We start from the raw sequence: 24,633 nt of genomic DNA on the forward strand, positions 1-24,633 counted from the left end.
CGGGGCTTCCTGCCTGTGGTTTTCATGGAAACGGCAATAATGCAGCAACAGGAGAACCTTCATTGGTTGTTAATATTTAGCTTTCTAAATAGATTTTAGTCTGAAGCTCATTTTTAGGTTGGCAAACTAAAAATTAACTGCTAACTAAATGTCTAATTAGCTAAATATTTATTTACTAGTTTACGATTTAATTCAAAGCGAAATCGTAAACTAGCAAATTCAACATTTTTTGATTTAACTTCCTGACTAAATATTTACCTCAGTCTAAATATTAACTAACCAGGTAAATATTTAGCATGAAGCTAAACACTTTGCTACAACCTAAATATCTCGTTAGCAATATGAAGTATTTAGTATGGAGGTAACTATTTAGCTCAGCAAATCAAAGCTAAACTTAATGTTTAAGTTTATTATCTGTGAGAAAATGGAAAACATCGTCATCATTTCTGAAAGTCTCTAGATTAGGCTTGTTTTAGTAATCTGGATTATGATGACTAAATGTTTTTCTATAATTATTTGTGAGCACCACCGCCGTTCCTTGAATTTGGACTGAAGCACATAAACGGGTCGGAACCAGTAAACTGTAATTAAACCGGGCTGACAGTGGAGCGACTGGGGCATTTAATAAACATGTAGTATTTATATCAGACGATCCTGAATATGAGAAATCCTCCTTTTAATCTGCTGGTTCTAAACTGATCTGAATATGTCTCATTTCATCATTTTTGTTCCTGCATATTGAATTTTTGGTGTTTAAACGTGTTTACTGGGTGTTTTTGGCCGTCTGCAGTCAGTCTGCAGTCAGTCTGCAGTCAGTCTGCAGTCAGTCTGCAGTCCGTCTCCAGTCAGTCTGCAGTCAGTCTGCAGTCAGTCTCCAGTCAGTCTGCAGTCAGTCTGCAGTCAGTCTGCAGTCAGTCTCCAGTCAGTCTGCAGTCACTCTCCAGTCAGTCTCCAGTCAGTCTGCAGTCAGTCTGCAGTCAGTCTCCAGTCAGTCTGCAGTCAGTCTCCAGTCACTCTCCAGTCTTTAGTCAGTCTCCAGTCAGTCTCCAGTCAGTCTGCAGTCACTCTCCAGTCAGTCTCCAGTCAGTCTGCAGTCAGTCTGCAGTCACTCTCCAGTCAGTCTCCAGTCAGTCTCCAGTCAGTCTGCAGTCAGTCTGCAGTCACTCTCCAGTCAGTCTCCAGTCAGTCTCCAGTCAGTCTCCAGTCAGTCTCCAGTCAGTCTGCAGTCAGTCTGCAATCAGTCTCCAGTCAGTCTGCAGTCAGTCTCCAGTCAGTCTCCAGTCAGTCTGCAATCAGTCTCCAGTCAGTCTGCAGTCAGTCTCCAGTCAGTCTGCAGTCAGTCTGCAGTCAGTCTCCAGTCAGTCTGCAGTCAGTGAAGCGCCGGGCTCCTGAAGGTGAAACTACGCCCTGCTGCCAGCTGGGGGCGCTGGTTTGCATCTGGGACCTGCTGGATCAGATTCCTGATTCAGGTTGGATGGAGAATATCTCAACATCAGGTGGATTCAGATCTGGATTGGGACTGAAACGACTCCTCAAATGATTTGAGTACCTGGATTATTAAAATTCCTTGAGGAAAATATAGCTGACCTGAAGCTTCGTTAATTTACGTTTATTATTTACAACCGTTTTCCGGCCGGGACATTGTTTGCGTTGCGTTTTACTCAACCTGCTGCTGGCAGAGGTGTGTGTGGTGTGTGTGTGTGTGTGTGTGTGTGTGTGTGTGTGTGTGTGTGTGTGTGTGTGTGTGTGTGTGTGTGTGTGTGTGTGTGTGTGTGTGTGTGTGTGTGTGTGTGATCTGTGGCTCTTTAAATGGAGGGAAAGTGAAGGGAGATTATTCCGTCCTATCTCCTCCTCCTTTCCCTCCTCCTCTTCCTCTCTGTGTTTGCCAGGCAGAGCTGCAGCAGCAGAGGGGTGGTGGACGTGCTCGTCTTTGTGTGAATCAGGATACAGACTCTGGGAAAAGAGAGAATTTCCTCTTCCTCCATCTCTGTTCTCTTCCTCTTTTCTTCTTCTTCTGGTTTTTCCACTTGAGCGACGGAGGAGAAGAAGCCGACTATTTTTGGCGCCATTTTCTCCCTCCTCTCTGAATCGTACGACAGAAACACGCTCCTCCTCCTCCTCTTCCTCGTATGTTTGTGTTTTTCCTATTTTTCTGTGGCTTTGATGCGATGAAGAGCAGGTGGAGGATTAACAGACTCTGATTCCTGGTTGAATCTCTGAATCTGAGAAACTCGGCTTCGGTTGGACCCACGTGGCAAAAGCAGAGAGACACGGACGCACAAAGACCCAGTCGGTCGGTCCCCCGGGTTTAGCTTGGCTGAACGTTTCTTCATCCGAGGGAAGAAAGAACCTTGGTACTGCTTTATCCTGAGGACCTGAATCCTCCCGGTACGAGGACGACCCGAGGCGAGACGATGCTCTGGTCCCCCAGACTCTCGCTGTCCAACTTCCATGTGAAGCTGACAGCTAAAGGACTTTTCCGAAACCTGCAGCTTCTGCCAGGATGCAGGAAAAACACCGTGGTGTTCCACGCAGGTCTGGACCTGGCCGAGCAACCATCCCACCATCACCTAACCACCATCCCTCCATACCCAACCACCATCCCACCACCATCCCTCCATCAACCAACCACCATCCCACCACCATCCCTCCATCAACCAAACCACCATCCCTCCACCATCCAACAATCAACCAACCATCATCCCTCCATCACCCAACCACCATCCCTCCATCACCCAACCACCATCCCTCCATCACCACCACCATCCTCCATCACCAACCACCATCCCACCATCACCCAACCACCATCCCACCATCACCCAACCACCATCCCTCCACCATCCAACAATCAACCAACCACCATCCCTCCACCATCCAACAATCAACCAACCATCATCCCTCCATCACCCAACCACCATCCTCCATCACCCAACCACCATCCCTCCACCCAACCACCACCCTCCATCACCCAACCACCATCCCACCATCACCCAACCACCATCCCACCATCACCCAACCACCATCCCTCCATCAACCAACCACCATCCCACCATCATCCAACCACCATGCCACCATCATCCAACCACCATCCCTCCATCACCCAACCACCATCCCACCATCACCCAACCACCATCCCTCCACCATCCAACAATCAACCAACCACCATCCCACCATCATCCAACCACCATCCCTCCATCAACCAACCACCATCCCAATACCATCCCACAATCAACCAACCACCACCATCCCACCATCAACCAACCACCATCAACCAACCACCATCCCAATACCATCCCACAATCAACCAACCACCACCATCCCACCATCAACCAACCACCATCAACCAACCACCATCAACCAACCACCATCAGCTAACCACCATCCCACAATCAACCAACCACCATCACCCAACCACCATCCCTCCATCAACCAACCACCATCCCTCCATCAACCAACCACCGTCCCACCACCATCCAACCATCATCCCACAATCAACCAACCACCACCATCCAACCATCATCCCACCACCATCCAACCATCATCCCACCATCAACCAACCACCATCAGCCAACCACCATCCCACCATCAATCAACCACCATCCCTCCACCATCCAACAATCATCCCACCATCAACCAACCACCATCAACCAACCACCATCTCTCCATCAACCAACCACCATCCCTCCATCAACCAACCACCATGCCTCCACCATCCAACAATAACCAACCACCATCCCTCCCAACCAAGCACCACCATCCAACCACCATACCAATACCATCCCACAATCAACCAACCACCACCATCCAACCATCATCCCACCATCAACCAACCACCATCAGCCAACCACCATCCAACCACCATCGCACAATCAACCAACCACCATCCAACCATTTTCCTCTGTCTCATCCTTTCTCATCGCTCTCTTCTGTCACTTTCATATATTCAGCACTTCCCAGTTTGACCCAATTCACTCCAGTTTGTCTCCCTCTGTCCCAGTTTGTCCCAGCCTGTCCCAGTTTGTCCCAGTTCTCCCTCCTCCTGCAGTCCCCATAGCGATTGCCTCCCCCGACCTATGGGCGGAGCTTAAGGCGCCACATGACGATCCACGTCGTTTTGGTTGACCAGGTCGTAGTTCTTAAATCTGTTTAGTTTCATTCCTCTTATCTTCATCATGAACCCGCCATCCTCTTCCTCTCACTGTTTGTGATGTCGGTCTAACCCCAAACCTCCCCCCTTTCCTCCTCCTCCTCTTCCTCGGCAGCCATTGTTGCCTGCAATATTGTGCGGATTGTCCCTTCAGCTCTGCTTGTCAGTTGTGTTCACACAGATGAGCGTGGACGCTTTCTGCACGAGTGGCTCTGCAGCAGCGAATAAAGATGGCCGCCGGCTGTTTCAGCGGCGCCATGTGACCCACACATGAACAGGATGCCCTCCGTCCTTCAGCTCCTCCTCCTCTTTCTCAGTAACCGCTCTGGAGAAAACAGAGAAATCTGAGGAACCAAACAGTTTTAATCTGAAACAGATTGGCTAATCTCTGGGCGGCCATGTTTAATCCCAGCTCTGGACCTGGGGGGAAAAAAACAATTCAATACATTTGACAATTTACAAAGGTTTATTTTAAAATGCATTTTTTCTTTACATTTTTTAGATGTGTTCTTTGCTTGCAATAATATTGAAACAAATTTATCTCTGTAGTTTTAATCTTGAAGGTGTAGATGAATCTTAATGTGTGAAAATGGCCTCAGTTCAGACATTTCTTTATAGTTTAAAGCACAGATTTATTGACGTGTGTGGCGCCCTTTGACCCCAAAGTGAATCAGGAAGTAGATCAGTACATGCTGCTTCTGCCTTTTAGCTGACCGAGTTTAAACTGAACCAGTTTGGAAAAATAACCTTTTTGAAGAGCGTGATGTGCTCTTTATTTAATAAACTACACGTAGAGTCGCCACCAGAGGGCAGCAGTGGCACATTATGCTGGCAGACCGTTACCGAAGTCGCAGCCCAGGTCAGAGGTCAGATTGTGGTGTCATCTGGTAGAAAGTTGTTTCTGGCAGGTTGGACCTTTAACCTCATTGGTTGAATCAGTCAGATATTGATGCTGAACAGAAGATTTAAAGGACCGGTATTATGTGTTTTCCAGGCACATGGCGGCCATTTTATACCACAATCATGTAACTATGTTACCATCAGTTTTTATTAAAATGCTATATGTGTCAATTATGACCTAAAAGATATTTGACTTCCTGATTTAATGGCTTGAAATTGGGCCTGTGTCTCTTTAAGAGCTCCTGCTCTCTCTGAAGCTCCGCCTCCAGGAAGTCGTCCCAACATGGCTCCTCTATGAACCCTCCAACGTTTTTACCAGCTGCTCTGAGCAGCAGCTCCTATCATGAGCTCCGCAGGTGTTTGCTAATTGCTACTGGCTAGTCTGAAGGAGCTGTTCCTCGCAGGTGGGGCCGATGAGGGTAAAACATTAAAATGATGGAAAGCTAAAAACACTAATTTTACGCGACACCGGCCCTTTAACTGTAAACTGGATCTTTAATAAATTCTGGTTCTGGATGGTAAATTGTTGTTTATTCTGGCAAGAACCAAATATTTCAGATCCGATCTGATTTCATGTTTCTCATCCAGATTAGTGGTTAATTCCTCCACCTTGAACATTTCATCTGGATTAACAGCCGTGTTCCAGCACGTGTTTGGCTGGGTTCTGGTCCAGATGGACCCGGTTCTGTTCAGAGCGGCTCCTTTCTGGGAGGATTCGCCCAGCTGAGCGCAGCGGCACGTGTTTGGCCGCCGCTGTGTGTTTTCTGGGTCGGGATCCACAGACCCGTTTCCCCGCTGGATGTAGGTCATCCAGCTGCAGCGTTCAGCTGAGGCGGCCCGTAATCTGCTGCTGGATTATAATCCCACGACCCAGAACAGGTCGAGATGTTCTTTTATTTTCAGTCTGAAGCTGCTGGCTCAACATTTATATCATTTTTATTTTATATTTTTCCACTGAAATGTAAAAAATCAGTTGTATCTAAATTATTTTGAACATTTAATGACATTAATCCCCAAATATTAAAATAACCTTCCTACAATTCAACCAGATTCTTGACGGTTTTCTCTTATAATTGGTAAACTTATGATTTTTAAGTAGAAACAAATTTATAAATGTAAATGTACTAAAATAATCTGTTATTGGAGCAGATTTTAGAAAATTAGACTTTCACTTCAGAAAACTGGGATAAGAAAGAAATGTATATGTCTTCAGTCAGAAACTTGACAATCCGATCTTTTTCTGGTCAGTAAACGCATCTTTCCCCGGCAGCCGGGTCACCGATAAACCCTCTTCGGGGTGGAAACTCTTTTTAGCTGAATATAAACGTTCTCAGAACATTTTGAAACAAACTTCAGAAGCCAGGCTGAAGTTTGAACCGGCAGGGAGAAACGAACTGGACGCCTCGCATCCGCAGGGACACCAGGGATGCTTGTCATGCTAACTGCAGTACGGTGGTGGCAGCATCATGCTTGGTGGTGCTGATTTACTTTCATTATTTTGAGAAACTGAAGTCATTTATTGAGACGTGAAACCAGAGACGTTTGGTTCTGATCCAGCTTCGGACCGGAGGAACAAAAACTGGCCTTTCTATTTATCATTTGCTGTGCAGGTCAAACTGGGACAGAACGGAAGCTGTTCTAGGGAACCGGTCAGCCCAGTTGGCTGCAAACGGGTGACAGGGAGTAAGAGTCCGCCTGCAGTCAGACCAGACCAGCCGGAAGGAAGTTCTGAACGGTTCTGATCGTACTGGGTCCAACAGAACCAGCAGAAACAGTAACAGTGATAATTATAGCCAGTGGAACCTTAATGCTGCTGCTGAAGCTGCAGACGAACCGTCGCTTAAAGATCCATGATGGAGAAACAAAGTGTTTAAAGCTGAAGGTTCATCTGACCTTCCTCCTCTTCCTCCTGACCTTCCTCCTCTTCCTCCTCTCTGGTTTTTCTTCGTTGTGTTGTTGGACCTGCATGCTAACTGTCTGGTTCCTCCTCCAGTCTGGGCTCAGCAGCTCTGCCTTTCAGCCAGAGAGGCTCCAGGTACAAACTCACCTCAGCACACCTGAAACCTCACCTGTCCATGTTCCTTGCTTTGATCCGGACTGGATCATTATCCGGGTTTTCTGAAGCTTTTTGTGAAGAAAAATCTGTTGATCAAAATGGGTCACAATTTTTAAAGAGACTGGACCATTTTTCCCATCACCAAACTCAAACTTTATATTTTCACACAGATTTTCCATCAGTGTAGAAACTAAAACCTCAAATTTATTCAGAACCATCTAACAGAACCAATCATCTGCTTCACTATTAGCAGAACTACTGTTTATGGTTCATGCTTTTAGCTAGCTACCTAAAAGCTAGCTAGCTAGCGCAGCTAGCTTTTAGTTAGCACAGCTAGCTTTTTAGTTAGCACAGCTAGCTTTTAGTTAGCGCAGCTAGCTTTTTAGTTAGCGCAGCTAGGTTTAATTAGCGCAGCTAGCTTTTTAGTTAGCGCAGCTAGCTTTTTAGTTAGCACAGCTAGCTTTTAGTTAGCGCAGCTAGCTTTTTAGTTAGCGCAGCTAGCTTTTAGTTAGCGCAGCTAGCTTTTAGTTAGTGCAGCTAGCTTTTTAGTTAGCGCAGCTAGCTTTTTAGTTAGCACAGCTAGCTTTTAGTTAGCGCAGCTAGCTTTTTAGTTAGCGCAGCTAGCTTTTAGTTAGCACAGCTAGCTTTTTAGTTAGCGCAGCTAGCTTTTTAGGTAGCGCAGCTAGCTTTTTAGTTAGCGCTGCCCAGTGCCACCATTGCTCACCAATCCCAACAGGAAGATCTTAATTAGTAATGGTTTGTGGTTCATATTGAAGAGATTTCTGGGTGTCGCTGTGTTTCTCTGATCCTTATAAAATGATTCTCTCTGTCTGCTGGAGTGCTGTTAAATCTGACAGCTCTCCTCTTGAAGGTCTGGACCGGTTCCGACCCAGTTCAGATGCTGTGAAGATGCCAAAGTCCCTGAATGAGGAATGAAACTGTTAGTAAATGATCAATAAAGATTGATTCACATTGGTCCTAAAATAACCAGACCGTAGAGAAACAGCAGGCTTGAGTCATGCTGTCCTGCTCAGCGGCCGCCAGCAGGGGGCAGCGTTTCCTGAAACTAAAGGAGATGCTTTTCAGCTTTTGATTTAAAGTCTGAGGCAAGAGATCATCAGATCAGTCACTAGCTACAGGAACGCAGATCCCAGAGAGTGAGAGGTCTCACTCTGCTTCTGATTTAGAGGAGCCTCAGGAGGAAAGGGTTAAATGCTCTTCCAGTGTCAAACCTTTATTGGTATTTAAGGTTTAGTGATAAGTTCTTGCATTATTATGCTGTCAACATGTTATTACTGGAAAATGGTCTCAAAACAACAATATTAGCATTTATGGGAATAACTTCTGGGACAATTAATAGACCTGTTCTTGTGACAGGCCAGTGAATCTCATTTTAATTGAAAGCTACATATTGATAAACATTTTCATTTAAATAATCATTTTTTCTGCTAAATCCATGAATAAATAGACAATATATTTATCTGTTATTTTGGTCATAAAACACCAGATTGGTGCAAAAGCTCAGAACTGGTGGTTTTGATTAATAATTGTTTTACTCTATCTTGATGTTTTTGTCTGAAATACGAAACTGTGACAAAATATCTTGGCTTTAGTTCTGCTGGTTTGTTTGGTTCTGATCCAGTCAGCTGCTTTTGGACCTTTTCGCTTTTGGTGCTGCAGGACTAAATCAGTCCGGTCCAGTTTCATGTCATTTGAAGCTCAGATATCTGCAGATGGCTGCAGTTTCCACCCGGCTGGTGAGTCAGAACCAGAACCCGAGGAGCTGACGGTCGATCGGTAAATGGATGCATTCAGAGGAAGCTCTCAATATTTCTGCTCTGGTAATGGACTGCTTAACGTCGTCCATCATTACCTCGGTTTCCCATCATGCATCAGTGTGAGCCTGAGCAGCGAGGGGCGCGTCTCCTCGGAACCAGGCGGGTCGGCCGTGTTGTTTTCTCTCTCATGTCTGGAGGAGGAGTGTTTGGGTTTGTGCGGACGCCATGCTGAACGTTTCTCGGACTCTGACGTCTCGACTTTCTCTTGCAGTGGACAAAAACAAGCCGCGGGAGGCGCCGACGAGACCCGCGAGCGGTGGCTCCCAGATCACCACTGGGCACCAGCAGAACCTCCCCGCTGAGCCGGTACGTCCGGCTGCACCGCCTCCTTTGGCTCAGATTGAAGGATTTTATCTAAATCTAAAGTTTTCTGTCCTCAGGTTCCAGATGTTCTGAACGGCAACAGCCCAGTAACACCAGCCCTCCCAGTCCCATCTCCTGATGGCTCCAGCGCCACATCTGGGTCCGCTGCACCCACCGGTCCGGGGCTCAAAGCCAGAACCGGGTCACGGTCCAGCCCTAAACACGGGCCCCGGCCGCAGCACGCATCCCGACCCGGAGCGGCGCCGACGAAGCAGAACCAGAACAAAGAGCAGGTGGAGAGGAAGAACCAGGCCATCGTCCAGCTGAGGAGGCTTCTGGTCCAGGGGAACCGCAAGGTGGAGGCGCTGGCCGCGGTCATCCAGCACCTGTTCTCTGAGGTACTTCCGTTTGCACCGTTCCTTTCACTAACTGAAAACGACCCGGAACAAAGTTCTGGGCTGAAACTGGGAAGAAAAGCTGCCAAAGACAATCCGCAAAGGTTCTGACTGAGGAGATTTAACTGGGTTAGAGGTGTTTGGACTGTTTGATGAGAAGTTTGATGCATTCTCCGGGGTACCAGGCGACCCGTCATGAATCCACTCCTCTAAGAACGGACCGAAGGTCAGAATCCCGCAGGTGGTTTGATCCAGAATGATTCACGATCAGCATGTTTACTAGCATGTTAGCTTCTCCACCTTCAGGGACGAAACTACTTCTTTTTACCGTTGGTAAGGAACCTTCCCATTCAGGAATCCTGCCAAGTTATCACCATGGGAAGATTCATCTGATCTATTTGGCCTTGTTTCTTCTGAGCGGTGCGAGTTTGGTTACCAGTTTGGTTTAGTGGTTCTAGTCTGGTAACATTGTAAAAGCGGCCCATGCAGTCTGGGTTATAGAGCTATAGAGCGATGATACACATGGAAATCTGGGAACTCATTTTGTTGAGTTCAGCATCATGTTGACCTGAGTTCAGCGCTGAATCCTCAGAGCTCACCTGGTTTCCTGCCTGGATGACCTCTGAAGGTAAGTATCAGTTTTCAGATGCTGATCCAGCTCAGCCGACTCCCTGTGAGGTAAAGAAGCTCAACAACCATCCCCTGCAGATTGAATCCTTCAGTCGCGGTTCGTAACTCAGGACCTTCAGGTCAACATAAAACCAGGCTGCAAGACGAACCGCTCATCCATCCGTCACTCAGGAACAGGCACTGCACTTCCTCTGGAGGCAGAGCGTGACCTCTGACCTGACAGGGTCTTTAGCTGGTTTTCCAGCTGGGAACTGACAGGAGTTTTTGCAGCTTGATGGTTTCTGAGCCGCTGCAGATTCCTAACTTGTCACATTTGACTGGATTCAGATGTTCCCAAGCAGAGGAGCTTCTTCCGCCTCCTTCCTGTTCCAGTCGAATGTGTTTGGGCTCGTAAATTACAGGTCAGTCCAACCTGAGCTAAACGAGTGGAGACCATCAGAGATCTGTTTCACAGCTCCCTGCCCTCCGGCGGTCTGCAGCGCAGCAGCCTGTCTTTACAGCGTCGGTAGGAACGGCTTTCTGTCCTCGCCCAGAAACAAGCTGCTGAAACGCAGCGCGATGATGGACGCAGCGGCAACAACCGGGCCGTGATTAACCTGAGATGCTCTCTGAGTGAAATGCTTCCCTTGAACTGGCTTCCACCCAGAGCTCAACAGGCACGTTTTTCCTTTTCAGTCTGGCTCTTGTGTAAAAACCCAGTTTGCTCTCATTTCTTTGGTTGCGATGATGAAAAATCCCACAAATAATACAAGGAAGGAAAATTAAACCTCACCCCAAAACATCAACTCTTCCTGATTTCATCAAGTTTTTAAGACCAAGATGTTGGTGACATTTACCTGCTGGATCATCATTCGATCCAAACTCACCTGTTCACTGATTGCTGCTTTAAAATGTTCAAAAAGACTCAGTTATTCTGAGAGCCTCTGAAACGGTTGATTATTAAAACATTTTCGGAATAACTGAAGGTATAGCAGTAGTGGCACACTTTCACTAATTTTTTCAGAGGCTAATTTTGTGCTTAGCGCTTTAGCTAACTTTGAAAACGATTAGCGCACTTAGCTTCCCCTGAATTAAGTTTTCCAGATAAATTCTTAATCTGGAGCGGAAGTGATCCGCGCCGCCATGTTGGTAGGCAAATGCAGCGCAAAGCGTTGATGAGCCATGGCTTCCAGACCAACAGGAGCGAAGTAGAGAACTCAGAATGTGTACCCTAGTAATAGTTATGCAAGTCATGTTCACCTCCTGGCAGCAGGTTTATAGTTATAATCTAATCGATCGGATCCTGATCTCAGCTCCCCTCACCATCCTCTGCAGGGCATCAACTTCCAATCAGCTCTGACTTTCAGGCTGGTTTGAGTCTGACAGACCTCTTATCAGTTGTTGCTGCTGCAGGCTGCTGATTGGCTGCTGCAGGCTTCTTCTGGCTGCTGATTGGCTGCTGCAGGCTTCTTCTGGCTGCTGATTGGCTGCTGATTCTGGCTGCTGATTGGCCGGGAGCAGCAGGATCTCCACATCCTGGATGCAGAAGCTGTTCAGTAAATATTTGCCTTGCTCTGACTAATAATAAAAACTTCCAGACGAAGGTTAAAAGTGTTCCTCGGAGCACTTTCCTGCTGGAACCTGTTCCTGCTCCGGTTCTGTTGATCCGAGCTGCTGGGCTGTGAATAATCACACCGTCAGCTCTGATCCTCCAGGGGATTCATTCTGATTGTTTCTGTCTCTGGATGTCAAGACAGCCGTTAGCGCTGCGCATTGCAGTGAAAGTCGATCATTATCTCAGGTTTACGACCCGACGTTGTTATGCAACTGAAGGCTAATAAACATTCCTTCCTGCGTCCAGATAACCTTCCTGATTCAGCAGCAGCTGAAGCCTGGACTTCTACCTGATCTGCGGCTGCAGGTTTCCTGCAGAACCGCAGCAGAACCTCACTGGGCCGGCACTGCGACTCCTGCAGGAAAACGATTCTCAGCTGCATCAAAGCAGTCTGATGCGCTTTAGCTCGTCTCTTCGGTTCAGTGAAACCTGTCAGCAGCAGAACCGTGACTGAGCTGACAGATGTGCTGAAAGCTGCCGGGTCCAGGCCCGTTAGAACCAAACGCTGCATGAGGATCAGAGCACAGCACTTAGTTCTGTTTTATGACTTCTTCCTGAGATTTTATACAGTATGTGTGAACTTTCAGTCGCACCAGACTTTCTTCTTGTCATTTTCACATTTTTAGTTTTGCTCGTTAATTTTTGGATGATGATTCTGACGTAATCTGTTCAGTTGCATTTAATTTTCATTCAGTTTAATATTCAACAAGCTGAACAGAGAATCCAAATCAACAGGAAGCAGAAATAAAAACCAGACTGTGGCACCAGAAATGAATCCACTTTATGAACATCTTCCTCCTGATCTCATCAGATATTAGATCGATCCTAAAAGTCCACCCGGACCGGATCGAGCCCACAGACGGTACAGTGAACATGGGTTGGGCCCGACCAGGTCCGACCCGACCCGACCCGACTGGTTATCGTTAGAGGCCTGAGGCTGAATTAAACCTGACTCAGAATCATTTTGTTGCTTAACCGTTTGAGGATAGTTTGTCCTGTTTGAGCGTCTAAATGAGCGGCTGGTGGAGCAACAGGGCGGGTCGCGGCTGCATTTAGTCGTTCCAGTCTAATTAACTTGTAAACCTTTCTGTCTTTCTTTCTGTAAGGTAAATTGCCATCTCCTATATTTAACTATACATAATCAGAACATAAATGGATCAGAACATAGAGTTCTGTCTGGTTCTGTTCTGTTGGCTGGATGAAGAAACGCGACCCAACTTTTCCATCAAGCAAATGATTTTGGTCTCTGTTTGAATTGGACCTTCAGGTTTCCATCTTTGTTTCTGTGTGAATTTAATTTGCTTCATTTGTCCCAAGTTTTCTGTTTTGAGTCACCAGAGGGTTTGAAAGTTGCTGGATGTGGTGATAAAGTTTGGAAGTTGGTTCCGTCTCAGGACAAGAGGAAACGGATCAGGGATTCCTGCAGGTTTCCCAGTCCGTCCTGAACTGGGAATACCACAGGCAGCCTCCAGGGGGAGCCAGAGAGCATCACTGGGTTTTCCTTCTCAATCAATGAAAACAAAATCTGCGGCGATTCTGGATCATTGGACCAACCAAAACAAAGATCTTCTCTCAGAGACAGATGACTCATTGACTCATCAGCTTGGATCCATCATGGCTTCCAGTTTCCCTCCTTCCACGAATCACCTGACAGAAATGACTGTGGAATAAACTTTGAGGCGGTGAGAGAGGAATTCCTCCAATGCAGACGCACCGGTTTGGGACGAGGCGGAGCGGGAATAACCGGCATTCCTGCGCATCCCGGCTGCAGGAGGAGGACCAGGTAGGAGGGGAGGAGCGGCCGCGGCGCGCCGAGGCTTCAGAGCTGCTGAAACATGGGAACCACGGAGAGCAAAGCCCCAGCCGGGTCCAGCCGGAGCCCCCAGAACCGGCGCAGCAGGAAGCGGAAGGTGGGTCCGGTTCTGGTCGTTGTTCTGCAGGGAAACTCGGAGGCAGTTTTCCAGCTGTTGTCATAAAGTCTCTGGGTTCTGGTCGGGATCAGGATGTGGGACGGACCTGCTGATCTCTTATCTCTGATTTTATCTGAGACGTTTTGTTTGGACTCCTGTCCGACCAGAACCAGATCTCTTCACGCATGGACTCTTCAGAGGAAACGTGGTTCTGATGTTTCCTGAGCCGTTTCATGTTTACGAGTGTAAACAGAGGAACCGGTTTTAATGGCTGATCCATTTCAAGAGCAAAGGTTCTGCTAGAACCCGGTCAGAAATGATTAAACGAAAACAGAAACAAAGGAAGAAACAAACATTTCTTTGTCAGGGATGTTTCGGGTCGGGAAGTAATCTCCTGCAGCTGAGAGGAGTTCTGTCGGGTCGGCAGCGTGGAGCTGTTGTGTCAACACAGATCCGGACTCGGCGCCGATCTGCTGTTCTGACTCGGACCGGTTCCTCATGGCTTTAACCTGGAAAACTCAACAACGTCTCATCACGACTGTTTGGATTCTGCTGCTTTTTCACTGAAACTGAATCCAGTCCAGAACCTGAGCAGATTTATGTTGGATTATTTAAGATTATTGAAACTGAGGTTAATAACGGGCGGAAGGATTATTTCATCCTCAAGATTAAATGATTAGTTGGTCAAAGTTAATCTAAGATTAGATAAACTGATAAAAGTGAATGTGGGCTAAGATAAACTGTAATGTTACGGTTGACTAACAAAAGATAAGCTAGCTTAAGCTAAAAAAAACATGAGTTAAGGAAGATTAGACGAGCTAGGCTAACGTAAGGAAGGCTAATGTCATGTAACTTAAGCTAAAGTACAGAAAAAATATAAGATAAAAAATGTTAGTCAAGATAAGTCATAATTCTATTTAATTTCACCCAAACTGATGTAGGCTAGGCTAGTTATAGCTAAGCTAGCTAAAGCTAATTTAAGAGTGAGGCAGGATTAAAATGGGCTGATAGTTTTTTTTTTTTTTTTAATAAGGAGATCTAGGCTTAACTAAGTTCAGCCAAGCTAATTAACAAAGGTAGTTAACAAAAACTAAAGTTCGGAAAAATAAACTGAGAAAAGATAAAAAATGTCAGTCAAGATAAGTCACAGCTTTGCTAAGCTAAGCTTAAGTAATCCTTTTTGATATAACCTAAGTTAATATAGGCTAAGCTAACCTGGGTCAAATAAGCTAAAATAAGAGGCTAAGCTAATCAAAGCTAAGCTAATGTATGTTAAGCGAGGTTAAAATAAAACAGATTAAACTCAGGAACTTTCACTAGACCAGATTAGCATCAAATTAGCCTATTAATACAAATTAATATTAGGACTTGAGAAAACTAGACTGTACTAAGCCTTAGCTAAACTCAACCAGGCTACACAGAAGTTAAGCTAAGCTAAATGTTTTTAAACTATTTTCTATAGATATTTGAGAACAATCTAAGGAATCTGGTTTGTGTTTTAATATAATTAATTGGGTGGAAAACCAAAAACAGCCACTACACTGAGGGTTAAAATGAAGAAGAGATGATCCACCGTCTGATGTCTTAATGTGTTCACATTTCCCAAATTATATTTCCTAGTGAATCATGGAGTTAAAATTAGATTTTCTGCCTGTTTTTTAATATATATTTTTTATTTTGCCACCATAAGACTTGTAATAAATACAATTGTTTTTAGGATTTATAAGTACAGCAGCCTGCCTTTAGGCCACCAAAATGGTAAAGTTTCAACACATTTTTCATGTAACTAGAATAAAATCTAATCATTTTGTGGGCTGGTGATGAGCTGCAAACATTCAGTTTCTTACCGCTTCTCCTCTGTTTTCTCTGCAGCGAGAGGAAACCTTGAAGAAGAAGAAAGATCTGTCGTCAGAGCTGGAAAAGCTCAGAGCAGAGCTCGGTAAGAGCTTCTCTACTGCAGCGCGCTCCGTCTAGCCCCATATTTGCATGTGAAACGCCCGCAGGGCAACGGCTGATAGTGGTGTTGATGCAGCTGCTGCATGCAGGCTGCGACCTGCAAACAGTCATCCACAGCTTTATGAGCGCATGATGAACGTCTTCAACGCGTCGGAGCAGAAAACCTGCGAAATGGAGCACATGCTTTTATTTTGAAAGCCCTCACATGGGTTTCCTGATCAGAAGGATTTAGAAAAATATAACAATGCAACTAATCCCACGAATAACAGTTTAATCAGTTATTTTTAATAAAAGCAGCAGCTAAATATAATATTAAATATAACGTGGCACTTTTCACTGAAAAGTGTTTTATTGTTTATATCGAGATTTTAAAGCAAATTGGAATCGACTCTAAAAATGATAAAGACAACCAACAAAAATAAGTTTAACACACACACACACACACACACACACTGCAACACACACACACACTGCAACACACACACTGCAACACACACACACACACACACACACTGCAACACACACACACACACTGCACACACACACACTGCAACACACACACACACACACACACAAACACACACTGCAACACACACACACACACACTGCAACACACACACACTGCAACACACACACACACACACAAACACACACTGCAACACACACACACTGCAACACACACACACTGCAACACACACACACACTGCAACACACACACACACACACTGCAACACACACACACTGCAACACACACACACACTGCAACACACACACACACTGCAACACACACACACACACACTGCAACACACACACACTGCAACACACACACAAACACACACTGCAACACACACACACACACACACACTGCAACACACACACATTACAACACACACACACTGCAACACACACACATTACAACACACACACACTGCAACACACACACATTACAACACACACACACACAAACACACACACACTGCAACACACACACACACACACACACACTGCAACACACACACATTACAACACACACACACTGCAACACACACACATTACAACACACACACTGCAACACACACAAACACACACTGCAACACACACACATTGCAACACACACACACACAAACACACACTGCAACACACACACACACACACTGCAACACACACACATTACAACACACACACACTGCAACACACACTCATTACAACACACACACACTGCAACACACACAAACACACACTGCAACACACACACATTGCAACACACACACACACACAAACACACTGCAACACACACACACACACACACTGCAACACACACACATTACAACACACACACACTGCAACACACACTGCAACACACACACATTACAACACACAACACACACACACACACACACACACACACACACTGCAACACACACACACACACACACTGCAACACACACACACACACACACACTGCAACACACACACACACACACACACACACTGCAACACACACACACACACACTGCAACACACACACACACACACACACACACTGCAACACACACACACACACACACACACACACACTGCAACACACACACATTACAACACACACACACTGCAACACACATACACACACACACACACACACTGCAACACACACTCATTACAACACACACACACTGCAACACACACACACACACTGCAACACACATACACACACACACACACTGCAACACACACACATTACACACACACACTGCAACACACACAAACACACACACACACACACACTGCAACACACACTCATTACAACACACACAAACTGCAACACACACAAACACACACACACTGCAACACACACACACACACACACACTGCAACACACACACACACACACACACTGCAACACACACACATTACAACACACACACACTGCAACACACACACATTACAACACACACACACACACTGCAACACACACACACACACACACACACACTGCAACACACACACACACACACACACACTGCAACACACACATTACAACACACACACACAGACAGTCGCGTTGTGATACAGGTAGAATCAACTTTATAGTTGATTCTACAGGAAGATTCCTGCAGCTGCTCAGAACCCAAACCCGGTTCAGTTCAGGAACATTTGGCTCCATCAGAACCGGGTCGTCCATCAGAACCGGGTCGTCCATCAGAACCGGGTCGTCCATCAGAACCGGGTCGTCCATCAGAACCGGGTTCGGGTCAGCTGCTCGTCGTCTCCGTTGCCATGGTGACAGAGCTCCATTCAGAGCCGGCTGTCGCCATGGCAACACGGCTCTGGGTCGCGGTTCTGGCCGTGTTGCTGCAGACGCATCAGAACCGGCGGGCCTGCATACCTCAGCGTAACTTGCAGATGGAACGTCAGGATCTCCGTGTTGTTTCCAAAAACCGCCGCCGCCCTTTGAACCCGCCGTTGCCGTGGTAACCCGGTTCCTGTCCCGTGCAGCGGCGGCGGCGCGGCGCTGCCAGAACCTGCAGGCGCAGAGGGAGGAGCTGCGGTCCACCCTGGAGGAGGCGCTGAGGAGGGCGCAGGAGCAGCACCAGGAGGAGCTGGTTCAGCTGGAGAACAGGTAAGAATCGACTCACCTGGAAACGTCGGGGTCAAAGTTCAGCCACTGAACCTGCAGATTTATGAGGGGAACGTCTGAAGACGTGGAGCAGGGCTGGGCAAGTGGAGGGCCGCTCTCCCGCAACTTTAGATGCATCTCTGCTTCAACACACCCGAGTCAAATGACGAGTTCATCAGTAGAACTCTGCAGAACCGGACCGGACCGGACCGGACTCGGGCGGAGATTCAGCTGCTGGAGTCAAGAGTGTCGGACCGGAGAGACGTCCAAGAGGATTCCACCCCTGATGTGGAGGAACCTGAGAACCTGCAGCGTCAGGGGCCGTCTGGGGCCCTGGGCGTCTGGGACCCTGGGCGTCTGGGACCCTGGGCGTCTGGGGCCCTATGCGTCTGGGGCCCTATGCGTCTGGGTCCCCGGGCGTCTGGGGCCCTATGCGTCTGGGGCCCTATGCGTCTGGGGCCCTATGCGTCTGGGGCCCTATGCGTCTGGGGCCCTGGGCGTCTGGGGCCCTATGCGTCTGGGGCCCTGGGCGTCTGGGGCCCTATGCGTCTGGGGCCCTGGGCGTCTGGGGCCCTATGCGTCCGGGGCCTTATGCGTCTGGGGCCCTGGGCGTCTGGGGCCCTGGGCGTCTGGGGCCCTGGGCGTCTGGGGCCCTGGGCATCTGGGGCCCTATGCGTCTGGGGCCCTGGGCGTCTGGGGCCCTATGCGTCTGGGGCCCTATGCGTCTGGGGCCCTGGGCGTCTGGGGCCCTATGCGTCTGGGGCCCTATGCGTCTGGGGCTCTATGCGTCTGGGGCCCTATGCGTCTGGGGCCCTATGCGTCTGGGGCCCTATGCGTCTGGGGCCCTGGGCGTCTGGGGCCCTATGCGTCTGGGGCTCTATGCGTCTGGGGCTCTATGCGTCTGGGGCCCTGGGCGTCTGGGGCCCTGGGCGTCTGGGGCCCATGTTTATGAATCTCCAGTGACCCGATTCGCAACCTTTTCGATGCTCCAAAAATAGAACAAATGGTATTTTACAAGCAAAACAGGCCACGGTTACACAACTTGACTAGAATTAATCTTTTAACAGAAATTCTTTTTTTAAAGGATAAAATACAAAAATGCATTTTTGTATTAAAAAATGTGTATAAAATTCAGATGTTGAGTGTTGAGCCAGTTTGAGAGCAGAGTTAGTATTTTAGTTTATTTTATAAATCTTATTTATATAATGACGTATAAATATATTTGAACTTTCTGGAAATGAGGAGCACATGCAGCTTTTGCTCCCCCTGGTGGCTGGGAGGAGAACCTTCATGTTTCTCTGTGTTGCAGGTTGAAAAGTTTCTACCAGGCCGAGTGGGACAAAGTCCACCAGCTGTACCAGGAGGAGGCCGATAAATGCCGACTGCTGATGGAGCAGCAGGTGAGAACGCAACGCGACCAGCTAACTGCTAACGCCGCGTCAGGACGCTAAAGCCGCCATGTTGATTCTGTTGCTCAGGTGGAGGAGCTGAGGAGCCGACAGGAAGTAGAGAAGAAGAAACAGGAAGAGAGTCACAGCCAGAAGATGGAGGCGGTGAAACAGGAGTACGACACTTCCATACAAGGTGTGTGTGTGTGTGTGTGTGTGTGTGTGTGTGTGTGTGTGTGTGTGTGTGTGTGTCAGGTGTCTCTTCTGGGACTAAAATCATGAATAATTTTAGTCCCAGAAGCTAAAAGCCTTTTTCACTTCCTGTTTCAGAGCTGAGGAGAGTCCAGGTGACTGAACTGGAGGATCTGCAGAAAACGCTGAAGGAAACCGAAACGTCGCTCGCTGTAAGAGCCACGCCCACTGTTTCCTGTGTTGTTCCTCCAAAATAAGAGCATTGACAACATTCAGATGGCTATAAAAAACAAATCCCCAGTTCCACATCCATCCATGTTTATGTGCGAGATTAGCATGGATTATCATAGTTATCTTGTATTAGCATGGCTAGCATGGATTTGGACGAATGAGAATTAGCATGATTAGTGATGATTAGTAACGTTAGCGTGGACTAACATAGATTAGCATAGTTAGCGTTATTGGCATGGTTAGCGTGGCTAGCTTTTCAGCAGGGACAGAGAAAATCAGACCTAGATTCTGTTGGGCTAGATATCAGAAATCTAAAATGTGGAGTGTTGAAGGCAGAACCGTTTGGGTCAGGGAGGCGGATCAGAACCAGTCTGTCTGTGTTTTTCCTGCAGGAGAAAATCTCGCTGCTGTCGGCTGAAAACGACGATCTGAGCCAGAAACTGAGAGCAGAAGAAGAGAGGCGGCAACGAATCCTGAGCGACAAAAGTCTGGTAAACGGCACCGAACACTCAGAACCCGGAACCGGGTCAGAACCCGGAACCGGGTCAGAACCGCTGATCTAAAGGAGGTTTATGGTGGTACTGAGTGGTTCTCTCCAGCAGGAACTTTTCTTTCAACATTAAACCAGAATGAAAAATTCAAACTTTTTCTAGATGAAATCAGCCGAAAGCTTCAGAACCAGAATCTGATCCTTTAAGACGAGTCGAACTCGAGGCCCGCGGGCCAAATCTGGCCCATCATAACCATTTTTGTGGCCGTGGAGAGCAGAGTATGTAACTAATATTTTCTGTCATATTAACATTTTACTTTATATAATAATTTGACTGTGATCACCAATGAATTTGTATTCTTGAATAAAATGCAGTTGGGGCCACACAGAATCAGTTCAAGGGCCACACATGGCCCCCGCACCACATGTTGGACACCCTGCTCTCCACTCTATAACTTAATGAGAAAAGTTGTCTTCAATATTATTTAATCAAATAAACTCAGTTGATTTATGTCAGTGTGAAACATGTTAAAATGATTTTCACAACCTTTAAAGCCTGAAAACTTTTTATTCCTTTGATGATCAAACTGTAAAGATTTTCACAAATTTTATCATTACTTTGTTTTTTTGTTGTTGTTGTTAAAAACCAATAAAGGGCTCAGTGTTCCAGTTTTCTGGACATGTTTTTGTTTCCAGAACATTTAAAATCAGTAAAACTGTAGAAGAAGATCATCCAGGTTGTCTGACTGCTGAACTCTGGCGCCCCCTGCTGGTCTGTGTCCAGAAGGATTCCCACACGCTGTACCTGGAGCAGGAGCTGGACAGCCTCAAGGTGGTGCTGGAGATCAAGAACCAGCAGCTGCACCAGAAGGAGAAGAAGCTGATGGAGATGGACAAGCTGGTGAGCTGGACGACCTATGACCTCCAGCTGTGACCTTTAACTCTGACCTCCAGCTGTGATCGTCATTGTGTTGCAGGTGGAGACGAACGTCCGGCTGGAGGAGTGTCTGACGAAGGTGCAGCAGGAGAACGAGGACTACAAGGCCAGGATGCACAAACACGCGGCTCTTTCAAAGTAAGAGCCTCAGCTGAACGTCATCATCATCATTGCTGTGTTTATGAGGAAGAGGAGGGTTCTGTTTTCGTCTCAGGCCGTTAGGCGAAGAGATCATCGCTGACCGTTCAAGGATATCTATGGAAAGTTAGGTGGAAAGAAAAAGTGGTAGGAAAAAGTTGCACAACCAGAAAAGCAGCGTGAGAAGCAGGGTTAGTTGAGAGCAGGCAGTATCTTCCAGGAGAAGCTGGAAACCAGAGTAACATCCAGCTTGAGGCGAACATGAAAACTGAACCGAAGCTCCTGCAGGAAACGGCGCCGCTTGTAAAGAGACTGGAAAAACTTAACAGTAATAATTTAGTTTAACTCCAAACTAAATATTCAGTCAGTTAAATAAATATGTAGTTTAGTAATTCATCATATTGGTCTTTAGTTCCTTGGTGAGCGTTTAGTTTAGAGCTAAAGTCTGACCCGGTTCTGCTCTCTGACCCGGTTCTCCTCTCTGTCGCCCCCTGCAGGCAGCTGTCCACAGAGCAGGCCATCCTGCAGCAGACCCTGCAGAAGGAGTCAAAGGTCAACAAGCGTCTGTCCATGGAGAACGAGGAGCTGCTGTGGAAGCTGCATAACGGCGACCTGCTGGGCAGCCCGCGCCGCCTGACGCCCCCCTCGCCCTGCGGCAACGGAGACTCCGCCCACTTCCCCACAGCCGCGCCCGTGTCTCCCAGATAACCCGGCGCCGGCCGCTGATGGACGTGCGGCCGGCCGGGCGGCGGCGGCCGGGCCCTGTTCGGGAGCAGCGGGAACGCCGGACGGATTTTTCCTCCTTTAAGGATTTGACTTGTTCTCCCAAAGAGCGACGCTCAATCAGAACCGCGACCCGATCCGACCCGGTGGACCTCCGTGGAAACCTTTAGACTGTAATGTAAAAGGCTCCGACGCCTCGGAGCAAAATATGCAGATTATTTAACAGGAAATGTTTGTTTTCCTCCAGAACCAGAACTGGAAGAATAATTTATCCGTTCATGTCTCATGAAGTCTGTTGTTGTTTGTCCTGAAGAACCTCAGATTTATCCAGAATGCCTCATTGTTCTGCCTCAGAATAAAATCACTATGACATCATCGTGATGAAAGGGTTTATTTCAGCCAATGAGCATGAAGTGGGCGTGTCTGCAGACAAAGTGGGCGTTTCTCAATGGCAGCATCTGATTGGACGAGAAAAAAGCGCAACACGATTGGACGAACATGTCATCACAGGCCACACCTGATTGGATGAAATTAACAGAAATTAACGTTTATTTCTTTACATTTAGGTGCAGCAAAACAAGATGAGAAATAAAGAAACAAAATTATTAGATAAAATCACACAGGAATAAAGTTGTCATATAATATTAGCACTTTTTTCTCAAGTTTTGTTTAATGATATTTTTTGGCATGGCTGCAAAATGTAGAGAAACCAACAGAACAGATTATATTATTATAGTAATATATTATTATGTTAATATATTAATATATCAATATAATAATATATTATTAATATATTAACCAATCAGACACAGCAGCTTTTTTTAAAACTAAGAAATATTTAATTAAACAGGAGATTCTGGTTTGCAAAGAGAATCCATAAAAGATGATGATCATCTTAATAAGCTTTGGATCTCAGAACCGGGCCAGAACCTTTATGATGGATGCAGCGGGTCAGAACCGCAGCGGGTCAGAACCGCAGCGGGTCAGAACACAGGAACAGATGGTTTAATCATAACCTGAACAAAAACATCGTCACTTTCTGAAAATATTGCTCTGTGATAAACTTGTGACCAATATCAATAAAATAATCAATACATTATCAAATAAATAATCAGTCAAAAAGTAAGTTGAAAAGATAAGAATATAAATTACCAATATTTAACAAAAACGAATAAAATACTGTTTAGATGCCTTTTTGTTAAAGTGGCTCCTGGAACCCAACCAGATTCTGTAATTTGTGTATCGATTATGGATTTGTTATTGATTTGATGAGTTCCTGAAGTGATTCAATAGAATAACAGAAAAATAATTTTCAGCTAGAGTTTAGTTCAAGGCAGTTTATTCTGAGAATGTCAGTAAATCAAAATCCAAATATGTATTTTACCACTATCCTTCTAAAATCTTAATAAAATCACATTTAAATTGAAAATTATTTTCTTCATCTGAAATTAGAATAATTAACATTTTTATTCCTCCAGTATAAATAAATAATGACCAATAAAGAGGATTTTATTTCCTGTTTCTGGACATAATATACTTCTGGTAACCAGAATAAAATATTGATCTGATGATTTTATTGTTGGATGAAGTTTAATTTCCCATAGTTTCTGATTTCTGATAAAAACAACAGATATGAATCAGATGAGAGCAGATTTTGGTTTGGTTAACGGCAGTTTCACACAAATCACAGCGGATGCAGCAGAACCGCCATGATCACAATGTATTGATCATTCTCCTTCATGCTGGGAGGAACATGATCACAATGTATTGATCATTCTCCTTCATGCTGGGAGGAACATGATCACAATGTATTGATCATGTTGGGAGTCGGGTTGTTTGGGAATGCAGCCCAAAGCGGGTGGTAAACTCCATCTAAGGCTAAATACCAGCACGAGACCGGGTTAGAGGTTAGGGTTAGAAGTTAGGGTTAGAAGTTAGGGTTAGAGGTTAGGGTTAGGGGTTAGGGTTAGAGGTTAGGGTTAGAAGTTAGGGTTAGAGGTTAGGGTTAACCAGCTTCATCGATGTCGGAGCTGCCTTTGGTTTTAACGGTGAACAGTCTCCCTCTAGTGGCTGATAGAAGCAACGCGTTCCAACGTCCAGTGAGACAAAAGTTGCTCTTCGTGGATTGTTGTCAGCGGAACTGAACTCGCTGACAGATTAAACCAAATCTGGAACTTCTGGAAATAT

At 46.3% G+C, this 24,633-nt stretch overlaps 1 protein-coding gene across 3 annotated transcripts; it reads left to right on the top strand.

The window, feature by feature from the left end:
• The first annotated feature begins 1,896 nt into the window (after window positions 1–1,896).
• Window positions 1,897–22,821, top strand: mtus1b (microtubule associated tumor suppressor 1b). 3 transcript variants are annotated; one of them, XM_055025162.1, is made up of 13 exons: window positions 1,897–2,535; window positions 7,041–7,082; window positions 9,153–9,247; window positions 9,322–9,642; window positions 15,646–15,712; window positions 18,227–18,350; window positions 19,657–19,747; window positions 19,826–19,931; window positions 20,066–20,139; window positions 20,551–20,649; window positions 21,433–21,549; window positions 21,626–21,723; window positions 22,221–22,821. In XM_055025162.1, exons 1-13 carry the CDS (start codon window positions 2,415–2,417, stop codon window positions 22,429–22,431), a joined length of 1,566 nt encoding a protein of 521 aa, XP_054881137.1. In that variant the 5' UTR covers window positions 1,897–2,414; the 3' UTR covers window positions 22,432–22,821. The 3 variants fall into 3 exon arrangements, with proteins under 3 accessions (XP_054881137.1, XP_054881138.1, XP_054881139.1); XM_055025163.1 differs by having other exon boundaries at window positions 21,436–21,549; XM_055025164.1 differs by lacking the exon at window positions 7,041–7,082.
• The last annotated feature ends 1,812 nt before the right edge of the window (window positions 22,822–24,633 follow it).

Source organism: Poeciliopsis prolifica, unplaced genomic scaffold (genome assembly GCF_027474105.1).
Source record: "Poeciliopsis prolifica strain line A6 unplaced genomic scaffold, Auburn_PproV2 SCAFFOLD138, whole genome shotgun sequence".
Lineage (NCBI taxonomy): Eukaryota > Metazoa > Chordata > Actinopteri > Cyprinodontiformes > Poeciliidae > Poeciliopsis > Poeciliopsis prolifica.